We start from the raw sequence: 13,464 nt of genomic DNA on the forward strand, positions 1-13,464 counted from the left end.
CAAAATGGGGTCACATGTGGGGGGGGTCCACTGTTCTGGCACCATGGGGGGCTTTGTAAATGCACATGGCCCCCGACTTCCATTCCAACCAAATTCTCTCTCCAAAAGCCCAATGGCGCTCCTTCTCTTCTGAGCATTGTAGTTCACCCGAAGAGCACTGTACATCCACATATGGGGTATTTCCATACTCAGAAGAAATGGGGTTACAAATGTTGGGGGGGGGGGCTTTTTCTCCTATTCCCCCTTGTGAAAATGAAAAATTTGGGGTAACACCAGCATTTTATTGAAATTTTTTTCTTTTTCTTTTTACGTCCCAATTTACCGAAAGTTCGTCAATCACCTGTGGGGTGTTAAGGATCACTGTACCCCTAGTTGTGTTCCTTGAGGGGTGTAGTTTTTTTTTTTTTTTTTTTTTTACTGTTCTGGCATCAGGGGGCTTCCTAAATGGGACATGGCCCCCCCCCCCCAATCCATTTCACAAAATTCGCTCTCCAAAATGCCATTGTCACTCCTTCCCTTCTGAGCCCTCTAGTGCACCCACAGAGCACTTTACATCCACATATGAGGTATTTCCTTACTCGAGAGAAATGGGGTTGTAAATTTTAGGGTGATTTCTCTCCTTTTTACTCCTTGTAAAAATTTAAAAAATGGCTCCGCAAGAACATGCGAGTGTACAAAATGAAGATTTTGAATTTTCTCCTTCACTTTGCTGCTATTCCTGTGAAACACCTAAAGGGTTAACAAACTTTCTGAAAGTTTTTTTGAATACTTTGAGGGGTGCAGTTTTTATAATGGGGTAATTTATGGGGTATTTCTAACACGAAAGATCCACTTCAAAACTGAACTGGTCCCTGAAAAATTGGAAAATTGCTGCTGAATTTTGAAGCCCTCTGTCTTCCAAAAGTAAAAACATGTCAACTTTATGATGCAAACAAAAAGTAGACATATTGTATATGTGAATCAATATATAATTTATTTGGAATAGCCATTTTCCTTATAAGCAGAGAGTTTCAAAGTTAGAAAAATGCAACCTTTTCCAAATTTTCATGAAATTTTGGGATTTTTCACAAGAAAGGATGCAAGTAACGACAAAAATTTACCACTATGTTAAAGTAGAATATGTCACGAAAAAACTCTCGGAATCAGAATAAACAGTAAAAGCATTCCAGAGTTATTAATGCATAAAGTGACAGTGGTCAGAATTGCAAAGAAGAGCTCAGTCCTTAAAGGGGTACTCCGCCCCTGGCATCTTATCCCCTATCCAAAGGATAGGGGATAAGATGTCAGATCGCCGTGGTCCCGCTGCTGGGGACCCCGGGGATCGCTGCTGCGGCACCCCGCCATCATTACTGCACAGAGCGAGTTCGCTCTGTGCGTAATGATGGGCGATACAGGGGCCGGAACAGCGTGACGTCATGGCTCCGCCCCTCATGACATCACGGCCCGTCCCCTTAATGCAAGTCTATTGCAGGGGGCGTGACGACCGCCACGCCTCCTTCCCATAGACTTGTATTAACGGGGGCGGACCGTGACGTCACGAGGGGCGGAGAGGTGACGTAACGATGCTCCGACCCCTGTATTGCCCGTCATTACATGCAGAGCAATCTCTCTCTGCGCAGTAATGATAGCGGGGTGCTGCAGCAGCGATCCCCGGGGTCCCCAGCAGCGGGACCCCGACGATCTGACATCTTATCCCCTATACTTTGGATAGGGAATAACATGTCTATGGGCGGAGTACCCCTTTAAAGCGTACCCGTCAGATCCAACATGTACATCTAAAGCACCTTTACTTATTTTTTTATTACACTTTTAATTTAACTCACTAGTCTGAATTTCTCTTAAAGGGGTCAGAATGCTGTCTGCTCACATCTCCCCTAGCATTAGCAAAACTACAACTCCCAGCTTGTCCTCACTGACAGTAGCGGGCCACGAGCTGACAGTGGGAGGATTTTTCTTCCAGCTGTGAGGCCTGCGCTCACAACTGTCAATCAAGGAAGTGTGTCCATGACATGATGACGCATGGACACAGCAGGACTAGTATGTGTTCAAACAGGCAGGGGGGGGGGGGGGGGGCAGTTGTTTCACTGGCTTTTCCAGTATGAAATATTGAAAATGTTCTAATTAAAGCAATTTCAAAACATATTGGTTTTACATGCTTTACAACACAGGGGTGTGGAAATTTTATAAAAAAACTACTTGTCCATGGGACTAAAATGGAGCAAAATCTACTTGTCCCTCATGACGATCCACTTGTCCGGGCCAATTTTCGCTTTTACGCACTAATTTTTTCCTCCTCTCCCTATAATAGCCATAACTACCTACTATAAGGATACCTTTTAATTTTTCAATAACATTCTCTGAACCAAAAAATATATATATATTTGGGGAAGTGAAATTGAAATAGTAAAAGAAAATTTTGCAGATTTGGTGGTTTTCTTTTCTGCGCCATTTACCTTGCGGTCGAGATAACATGTTAGTTTTATACTTTAGGCGCCTGGTTACAGCAATACCAGATTTGTATAGTTTACATCATGTTTTACTAATTCTGAACGTTTTCCAATTTTTTTAATTGCCATTTTTTAACCCCTGTAGCTTTATATTTTTTCCGCATACCAGGCTGTATGAGGGCTAATTCTTTCCGCCATAATCTGTTTTTTGTATCGGTACCATTTTGGCATTGATCTGACTTTTTAATCGCTTTTTAACTTTTTTTTTATGGGATATTATAAAAATTGCAAATCTGTGGGTTGGTATTTTTTTACATTTACCGTACGGGATATATAATGTTATATTTTAATAGGTTGTACAATTACGCACGAAGCGATACCAAATATGTTTATTTTTATTATGTTTGCATGTTTTTATATAGGAAAAGGGGGTGATTTGAACTTTTAACATGGAAGGGGTTAATGCAGCGGTCTTCAAACTGTGGCCCTCCAGATGTTGCAAAACTACAACTCCCAGCATGCCCGGACAGCCAACGGCTGTCCTGGCATGCTGGGAATTGTAGTTTTGTAACATCTGGAGGGGCACAGTTTGGAGACCACTGGGTTAATGTGTCTTTCAAACTTTTATTAAAACTTTTTTTTTTTTTTTTTTAACACTTTATTACACTTATAGGAGGAATCATTAGATTCCTCAGACAGATGAATAGAATTCTATTGAACTCTAATACTCTGTGTGCTCTGTGATCCATTGATAGAGCCTGGTCCAGCCAGGATCTATCAATGGCAGAGCGGGACAGCAGGGAACAGAGGTAAGTCCTCCAGCTACCTCTATAGTGGATCGCCCCCCTGCGATCGCGCTGCGGGGGAGGGGGGGGGGTGGGGGCGATCCACCCCACTAGCCCACCAGGGAGCAGTCACATGTCCCTTTAGACGCCGCTGTGACAGCGGCGATCTAAAGGGTTAATAGCCAGCCGCGTCGATCGCCGCATGCTGGCTATTAGCGGCGGCCCCCGGCTACTGAGAACAGCCGGGGGCTGCAGAGTATGGAGCGGGCAGGAATCCCGAGCCTGCTCCATACATACTGCAGAGCGCCGCAAGCATCTCCCCGTGCAGACGCGCCTCCTCCCCTCAGCTCTCCGAAGCTACAGCTGGGGGGAGTGAAGGCAGAGGACTCAGGTCTGCACGGGGAGAAATAAGCCACGCCCCCTCATCTCCCCCCGCACGTCTGCAGAGCAGGGGAGAGAAGACAAATACACAGCTTCTCATCTCCCCTGCTCTGCTTAGGAGGATACAGTTTTTTTTATTGTTGGAGGCGGCAGAGTATGGAGGGGGCAGGAGTCGGCAGCCCGCTCCATACAGACTGCAGATCGCCACCGCACTTGTCAGGTCCAGCCCTGCTTGCCCGAAGCCGGGCTAAGGGCCGGACAAATTCACCTGCCCGGCGCCCAAAACTGCTAGTCCCGGGCGTCGGGCGATAGGAATTCCACATCCCTGCAACATATCAAAAGTTTTTGTATCTGGCAGTGCCCATTTAAGGTGAAAAAGGGCTCAGTCCTTAAGGGGTTAAGGGTGCCAATATTTTGTCCAGCCCATTTTAGAAGTTTGGTGTGACATTATGTCAAATTTGCTTTTTTTTTCCTCCCTTTTTTTTTTTGGTTTAGTTCCAATACACACAAAGGGAATAAACATGTGTATAGCAAAAAGTGTTACTGCAATCCTATTCTGTGAGAAATACTTAATTTTCTAGAAAAATTTCCGGGGTGCCAACATTTACGGCCATGACTGTACCTTATGAACTTAAATAAAGCTTTCCTTGCTGTGATCAAAACTAAAAATATCCAATTATTTTTTTCCCTCTCCATAACAAAACAAAAAAATGGCTAGCTGCCGTAATAAAAATAATCCGACTTGGAAAAGGAATTTATTCTACACACTCACACACACCCACTAACAAAAACTAATCCACACTATGACACCAACATAAAAATACCAGAGAAAATCACAATATCACACACACGTAACTAAGGGAATGAATCCTCTTAACATTATACTCTATTAACTGAAAACTGGTCCGACTGCCCTTTTCCCAAAATAACTGACATTATACAAAATACTTATACAAAAAAATGAATTATTCATAAAAACATACAAAATATATATAACAGAATAACACAGTAAAACAACCTATACTAAATTATTCCATCACCCACCTCCCCCTCTGGACATGGGTCAGAGTCCATAGACCACAGTTTTTTGTCCACTTTTTGTCCATAACTGACCTATACCAGACCACAAAAATAATACCCACTGCAAAGAGTCCAGTCCTGGGTGCTTCGGCCCGGAACAGTGCAGTGCAGGGCCTCCGAAAGGAGCCGGGGTGCAAACTTCACCAACCGATTAAACTGTATCTTAGCCAGAAGCTTCCTGTCCATATTGAGAAGAGCTACGGGCCTCCAATTTTCAATACGGCTGGGATATTTACTGTTTGAGAGTGCCTGATGAGAGATACTCGTTGAATACCTCAGTCAAGAGGGGAGCTAAAGACTCCTTAAAGGTCCTTTACCACTATGATGTTAAGCCATCCGGACCTGGGGACTTCTTATAGGAAGCCCCTCGATTGCCAGTCTCCCTTCCTATTCTCTAATTTCTTCTGGCTCAGGAATGGTTTCAGCCAGGAAACCCAACATCACGTCCCGATCCAGATCCTTCCTCCCTAAGAGGGTGCGAGTAGAAGGATCTGATGACCTCCAGGATCCCTGATCTGGACCGATTCAGAGACCCCATACTATCAATCAGTCCTGAAATGACTTTACTACTCACTGACATCTTGCAGTTTCTGTAAGGATTGGGTGAGTGATACCTCCCGTAATCCCTCTCAAAAACCAAAGATGCGTACCTATCGTACTGATACCTCATCAGCAAGGACTTCACTCTGAAGATATCCTCTCAGCTACCTACAGTCGAAATGAGAAGTTCGAGTTTCCTCCTCAGACCCTGATTCAGGCGATGCCTATTCAGGGACCTCGAGAGCTGGCGGAAGATCCCCCACATCCCGCTTCTTGAATATCTCCCACCACTCTGACTTACTACTACATAGGTCCAGTAAAGGTACCTTACTCTGAAGAAAATCCTCAAAGGACTGTCTTACCTCCGCTTCCTCCAGGAGGGACGAATTCAGCTTCCAATAACCTTTACCCATCCGGGGGGGTCTCTGAAACATTCAGGGAAAACAAAATCATACAGTGATCAGAGAACTCTGTCTAACCTAGACCTCGATGAAAGGTGAAACCCGCGTGGCCTGAGGGGCTCCGGATGTGGGCATCCTCTAGGCGAGCTTCCCTAACTATATTCTTAAGGGCCACACAGTCTTAAGTCAGCTGGTTATTGGAACCTCTCCTATCTTGGGACCTCGTGACATTATTGAAGTCCCCTCCAAAAATCACTTGCCGATTTGAAAAAAGAAAGGACTTAATCTTCATAAAGAGATCCTTACGGCCCCACCTGGTTTGTGGGGTATAGATGTTAATGAGCTGGAGCTCTTGTCCCTTCATGAAGACAATCTAAGATCAGGCACCTTCTCATTTCTGACTCAATAACCAGTCTGCATTCAAACAGAGCAGTAAAATGGACCGCCACCCCACTATACAGCTCAGCCGCAAGAGACCAGTGGGAGGGACTGCGCCTCCACTCTCTTCTGGCTTTAACCAGAGAGGCTAGATCTGATAACCTGGTCTCCTGTTAAAAGAAAATGTTGGCTTCAACATTTCAAAATCAAAGGCTGCGAATCTAGCCATATCAGACTTAATACTGGCACAGTTAATAGATGCCAGCATCAATGGGGTGAGTGCCGCCATCCTGGGTGATTGAGTTAGACGGCCTACTATCCCTTACACCTTCTTCCTCTCCTTTCTCCTATCCCCCACCCCCATCTGAGTCAGAGGAAGACCCCTTACCCCTTTTAAGGCTCTGGGATAAATCCATCCCACGATCTTTACCTTTTGGAATCCAGAGTTGCCTTCTCCCCCTGATGAAACCACCTCAGGGGTAGAAGGCTCGGCACCCCCTGAAGGCTGCACCACCTCCAGCCCCTCTTTCTCCCCCTCAAAAGGTGGAGGCGAGATAGTATCCCCGATGGCCTCATACCAAATCGAGAGGACGATCAGAGGGTCAGAGACTGGTATGATCCTTTTCAGGTCTGGGACTGTAACAGAAAAGGAGTACAGAACCTCCTTACTTTTTTCTCCTCCTCTTCTTTTTACGGTCCCCATTTAGTTTCTGCCCTCCCTCCTCCTCCTCATCCACTGTTTTGTATGGGGAAGAACTGGAGGAGAGGGCAATCTCACCCTCCTCTCTACGAATTTTCCCGATCTCCTCATCCAGCTCAGTCTCACCCAAAACCTCAGATTGCTGACCAACCGAGCCCGTGCCCGGAGAGGGACCCAGAGCTACTCCTGACACCGAAGAATTCTCCTGGACCCTCTCCAACCTGCGCTTCTCCTCTCGCCTCAGCTGAGAGGGAGTCTTGTGCTTCTCCCTCACTGGTTTTGCTTCCCCTTCTTCATGGCTGGTCCCGTCCCCCACTGAGGCAACCGACAGGCTCTCCCCAGCAGGAGCGGTCGCAGTGTAGGAAAAGAAGCGCGGACACCGGTTGAAAGGGTGACCTTATTCACCACACAAGTTACACCTAATCTGCCCACAGGTGGCTGCCAGGTGACCTACCCCACAGCAGAGGGCGCATATCTACTGAGTGCAGTTTGCATTGAAATGGTTTTCGTCACCACACCTGTGACACAGTTTTACTGCTCTTGGTAGAAGACCTGAATCCTGTCGCGTCCAAGGAAGGTGGCCGAAGTAATGTGGGTGACTGTGTTCCCTGAACGCCTGAGACGGACGGAAAACGTCCAGGCCCCAGACCAGATCCTGTGTTTGTCAAAATTCTTTCGGGGGACGTCCGTCACCTCCCCGAACCTGCCTAGCCAGGTCATGATATTGTAGTGAAAGTGACTCAGTGCCACACAGCACCAGCAATGCCCAGGGGACCACCCTTCACTTCAGGCCTTCCCTTCCCTACCGACAGGACAGGAGGGCTTCTCAGCATCTCCCTCCGCCATCTTGGATTTCACACTGTACCCCCCCCCCCCCCCCGTGCTGGCCCCACTCCACCTCAAAAGCGGGGTCTTGCAGAGTGGGGGGCCCAGCAGCCTGAACCGACTTCTCAGCCGGCCCAGACTGCTGGAAAGGACTAAGCACAAACTGGGTGACTTCTCCCACTTTCCTCCTTCTTTTTGCTCCTCTGCCCTTTCTTCCTCCCTCCTTCAGAGCCCAGATCATCACCGAAGGAAAAGTTCTAGAAGTGAGTGGGGGATTCCTGCAGGATGATGGCCCGGAGAACTCCGCCATCACTGTCCTCCTCGCTTTCATCAGATGTCACAGGTAAGGCCACCACTTTGGCAGCAGCAAGGTGGTCTTCACTGGGGGGGGGGGGGGGGGGGTCAGGGGTGACACAGGCAGCAGGGGCACATGATCCAACACCATATTCTCCACCCTCACCTCAGCCTCTCCTCCACCTCCTCCTCAGTGCCACTACTCTCCCCATCATCCACCACCTCCTTACCTGTGGATTTCATGGCGGCAAATCTGTCCTCATTTAGTAGTTTTTCCCAGAACAGTCCACTGCCTTCCAAGAGGACCTTCCTCCTCTCTTCCAGCATCTCGATCTCTGCTTTCCGGGCTTGTATTCTCTCCCTCAGCTCGGGTCGTTTCTTCTTGGGACCCCTGTCAGCCATGTTTCGGGCCAGGCGCAAATCCTCCCTGGCTGCCCTTAGCTGTTTCCCACAGTGGTCGTACTCTGTAAACCGAGCCGTCATCCTGGAGCAATATATTTCCATAGATTCTTTCGGGTCTCTGTTGCTCCCACATCGCCACAGTCTGCAGGCCTCCTTGCCTCTAGTGGCATTTCCACTACTCGCAGTTGCCTGGGGAGCAGGGCCCACACCACTGCGGTCCAGGCTAGATTCTCTCCCACAGGCCAGAAGACTGGCCGCAGATGGCTTCTCTCCACCCCCGCCAGCCTGGAACGGGAAGTGGAGGCCCGAGGCCCCACACAGGAAGGGCCCCCCCAGGAGGACGCCACACTCCCAGGAAAGGCCGACAGACCCCCCCCTGCGAGGAAGTCTGGAGGAGCCCAAAGGAGACACACCCGCACACTGTTCCCACTGAAGTGCTCTGGGCTGCATGTAGCAGAGTGAGGGAGGAAGTACTCCCCTGTATGGCTTCAGATGATGTAATGCCTGCTGGGTAACACCCCTTCTGTGAATCTGACTGAGCAGAAAATACAGAGCAATATCAAGGTAGAAAACTAAAAAATTATAAAAATAAAGGCAGGGAGTGGTTTATCTTGATGGGGGCAGTGAACTGGATTATAAAATTTAACAAGATCATGATATGTACTCTTTTTAAAAGGGGTTTCTAGGTTTTTGCATTGGTGGCCTGACCTCAAGATAAGCCGCCATCAATGTCTGGTGGGGTTATCAGTGTCTGGTGAGGTGTCAGGTTACTGCAGCTCAGTTCCCATTCACTGCAATAGGAGATGCACTGCAGTAACACTTTGCTACCACTACACGTTGTACGGTGCTGAGGCTTCTGGCCGTTCATTGGGAAAAGTGGTGCAGTTACCTATAGCAACCATCAGATTGCCCATTTCCTCCTCTGAAAAATGAAAGAAGCAAGCTGCTTGGTTGCTATGGGCAACTGAACCACTCTTCTTCTACACAGGTTTTAATAAATCTCCCCCATTGTGTATATGCTAGATCCACATCTCTGCAGAACAGCTGATCGGCAGGGGTGCCAGATGTTGACACCCACCAACCAGATATTGATGGCCCATCCTGAGGAAAACCCCTTGAGAGTATGTTCCCACGTACATTATGTTGCCACCTATTGACTTCAGTGGGTCTGGAATACCCCTTTATCCCCTATCTACAGGGAATGTGGTATCTTGGGCTCTCCTATAGAGATTAAATAGAGCGTGTGCTCTCTACAGGGTCCTAGCTTACAGGCACTTCAACAATACAGTCTTGTAGTATTCATCTATACCAGTGGTCTTCAACCTGCGGACCTCCAGATGTTTCAAAACTACAACTCCCAGCATGCCCGGACAGCCGATGGCTGTCCGGGCATGCTGGGAGTTGCAGTTTTGCAACATCTGGAGGTCCGCAGGTTGAAGACCACTGATCTATACATTGTAACTACCTTTATCCCTTTTTTCCTTTTTATCTCTAGGTGGATTAGGCACAAAGTCCAATAATGATATTCCGTGTAATGTACACTATTCAAGTGACCAAAGGAGATGGAAGGGCCATTCCCAGGGTTAAGGGATCTACACAAGAAATTACTGCAAGCTGCCCCCCTACATGAAGATGTGCAAGTTTCTGCAGCTCTTCTAATGCCGTGCTTTTCAAGACAAGCATGTGGGAACCCAGGTAGCTATATATATTGTGGGAGATTAGCTCCGTAGAGCCAGGCATAGCATCATATAACAGTGAAATACAGGGACACAGAAGTATGGCTTAAAACATTGATTTCATCGTGAATCAAAAATACAGCCCTCACACTCGGGCGCAAAATACAAACTAAATCTTGCTTGTCAAATCGCTAACTATGACAGGCCTCACTACCAACCTGCCTGTCATTCCATAAAAAGCCAGGCCCAAAAATAGACTTTACCAATGTCCTTGGAAATGCTAGGGATTTCAAATATTCCTGAATTTCCAATATCCCACCCAGCTTTCCCTGGATAAGAGATGTGCTTCCTGAAACCTGGTAGCTATGTATGACCGGTACTTTGGGAAAAATTACGATCCCCCAACCACCAATCCTGTCAGGCTATGTTCATACTATGGAGTTTTTGTGTGGAATTCTGCATTAGAGTTCCGCACGAAGATTCTGCAGCAGCAGAGTCCTATTGATATTTATGGGATTCTGCTGCACTGTTCACATGGCACAATTTCCATGCTGGATGTTTCTGGCACGGAAATTTAAATACCGATGTCTAAAGAAAAAATAGACATGTCTATTCTTTCTGCGAAGTCTGTACGGAAATGCATTGCTGTCTATGAGATGGTGCTGAAGTTGAGATGTTCTTTTCTATGTGCTCTCTGATGACACCTGTCTTGGAAACTGTCCCCATAGCAAACCTCTTCTACTCTGTGCAGTTCCCGAGGCAAGCAGAGATATCAGCAGAGAGCACTGTTGCCAAACAGAAAAGAAGAACTCAACTTCAGTAGCTGATAATTATTGGAATGATTAAGATTTTTTAATAAAGTAATTTACAAATCTGTGTAACTTTCTGGAGCCAATTGATTTTTTCCCTGGAATACCCCTTTTAATATTTGGTTTCACACACTTAGGAAAAAATAACTGAAATCAGTGGCTTCCTATAACCATCAATAAGCTTCTTACACCTCTCAGCCGGAATGTTGGATCACTCTTCCTTTGCAAACTGCTCCAGGTCTCTCTTATTGGAAGGGCGCCTTTTCCTAACAGCAATTTTAAGATCTCTTCACAGGTGTTCAATGGGATTTAGATCTGGACTCATTGCTGCCACTTCAGAACTTTCCAGTGCTTTGTTGCCATCCATTTCTGGGTGCTTTTTTACGTATTTTTGTCCTGCTGGAAGACCCAAGATCTCGGACACAAGCTTTCTGACACTGGGCTGTACAGTGCGACCCAAAATCCATTGGTAATCCTCAGATTTCATGATGCCTTGCACACATTCAAGGCACCCAGTGCCAGAGGCAGCAAAACAACCCCAAAACATCATTGAACCTCCACAATATTTCACTGTAGGTACTGTGTTCTTTTCTTTGTAGGCCTCATTCCGTTTTCGGTAAACAGTAGAATGATGTGCTTTACCAAAAAGCTCTATCTTGGTCTCATCTGTCCACAAGATGTTTTCCCAGAAGGATTTAGGCTTACTCAAGTTCATTTTGGCAAAATTTACTCTTGCTTTTTTATGTCTCTGTGTCAGCAGTGGGGTCCTCCTGGGTCTCCTGCCATAGCGTTTCGTTTCGTTTCATTTAAATGTTGACGGATAGTTCGCGCTAACACTGATGCTCCCTGAGCCTGCAGGACAGCTTGAATATCTTTGGAACTTGTTTGCGGCTGCTTATCCACCATCCGGACTATCCTGCGTTGACACCTTTCATCAATTTTTCTCTTCTGTCCACACCCAGGGTGATTAGCTACAGTGCCATGGGTTGCAAACTTCTTGATAATGTTGCGCACTGTGGACAAAGGCAAATCTAGATCTCTGGAGATTGTTGATATTTTTCCACAATTTTGGTTTTCAAGTCCTCAGACAGTTCTCTTCTCTTTCTGTTGTCCATGCTTAGTGTGGCATGCAAAGACTAAGTGAACTTCTCTCCTTTTTATCTGCTTTCAGGTGTGATTTTTATATTGCCCACACCTGTTACTTGCCCCAGGTGAGTTTAAAGGAGCATCACATGCTTGAAACAATCTTATTTTTCCACAATTTTGAAAGGGTGCCAATAATTTTGTCCAGACCATTTTTGGAGTTTGGTGTGACATTATGCCCAATTTGATTTTTCTTCTCCCTTATTAGGTTTAGATCGTACACACAAAGGGAATAAACATGTGTATAGCAAAACATGTTACTGCAATCCTTTTCTGTGAGAAATACTTACATTTTCTAGAAAAATTTCAGGGGTGCCAACATTTACAGCCATGACTGTGTGTGTGTGTGTGTGTGTGTGTGTGTGTGTGTGTATATATGTATATAATATAATCTAATAGCCATGCTGAATGTACTTGGGCACACAAATCATCAAGATCCACTGCTGGCAGCTCCCTTTGCATTTGGTGACAATGATGAGATGTGTTTGATGGGACACTGCAGGCTGGTGTATCAGATTTCGGTGACGCAGGCTTCGTACAGTAGCCCATCCCTAAAGGGGCCCCCATAGGCATATTACTGCAATTTGCAAAGTGAATGTTGTCCTATAGCTGTTTGGGCTGCACTCTTAAAGGACATATGTCATCCGATCCTTCCTTGCAGGTCCAGTACACAGAGAAAAAGGGGGTAATAGGGAAAGCATAGGGATTTGGGGGAGGGTATAGAGATCAATGTATGTGGGGTGGGGTGGCATTCGAGAGCAGGAGTTTGGGCAGTATATGGGATATAGGGGGCCATATGGATCTGTATTGTAGGGGAACATAGGGAGCAGCATATGTGAGATAGGGGAAGCAGTATAAAGGGGGGCCTTGAGGAACAGTGTGTGAAGGTGGGGGGAGTCTTTTGGTCTGATTTGGTGTCTGAATGCCATAAGTAAAGCTTTTTATCTATTAACCTGATAGGTGGTAGGTATCCAACCACTGGGAACCCAACCAATCATGAGAACAGAGGTTCCTTTTTCCCCAGGTGAACAGAGCAGTAATATATGGAGGTATATGCCAGTGCTACAGGGGGCACTTGGGGGCAGCTGCAGTCACAGTATTGGTGGTAGAAGCAGAATGGCGCTGTAAAGAATAGGGTTTCGTTGCTACAGAGGGTGGGAAAGGCTGCAGATGTTTTGGTATAGTCTACAGTAATCCCAAGACATCATTGTATTTGTCTGGGCTGGACGGAGAACAAGAGAGAAGAAATCAGCCCCCTTTATATTTCTGTATTATGTGACTATAGATGTAAAAATGTCTTGAAATTCTAAAACCATTGAAATAATTGGTATTTTTTTCATTTTTTTTTTTTTGTTTCGTGAGAAAAATTAATTTTTTAGACATTTATCAATGATTGGGGGGGGGGGGGGGGTGTTTGTGGAGAACATTAATAGGAATCAGATAAATGTCGATAAAAGCCGATTTGAGAGAACAGAAACAATAAACTTCTGTAATACCATCAGGATGGAGCACGGCCACAACCAAACTAAACTGAGACCTTTCCCCTGCGGCACCTCTAGAGACAGAAATGCATATTGCTCTTTACAAATTGCATTCTCGGTAT

General features: G+C 46.2%; 1 protein-coding gene across 6 annotated transcripts in view; it reads left to right on the top strand.

Moving 5' to 3' along the window:
- The window catches only part of LINS1 (lines homolog 1), a 42,453-nt gene that overhangs the window by 4,638 nt on the left and 24,351 nt on the right, over positions 1-13,464 (top strand). For 3 of the 6 annotated variants that reach the window (XM_056571793.1, XM_056571792.1, XM_056571795.1), the window contains exon 2: positions 9,729-9,928. The exons of 1 other annotated variant lie outside the window; for it this stretch is intronic. In XM_056571793.1, the coding sequence (XP_056427768.1) occupies positions 9,796-9,928 (133 nt within the window). In that variant the 5' untranslated portion in view covers positions 9,729-9,795. Of the gene's footprint in view, positions 1-9,259; positions 9,355-9,728; positions 9,929-13,464 lie in introns of those variants that run through there. 2 more of the 6 variants (XM_056571794.1, XM_056571800.1) reach the window with 2 other exon arrangements.

The sequence above is a fragment of the Hyla sarda genome, chromosome 4 (assembly GCF_029499605.1).
Source record: "Hyla sarda isolate aHylSar1 chromosome 4, aHylSar1.hap1, whole genome shotgun sequence".
Lineage (NCBI taxonomy): Eukaryota > Metazoa > Chordata > Amphibia > Anura > Hylidae > Hyla > Hyla sarda.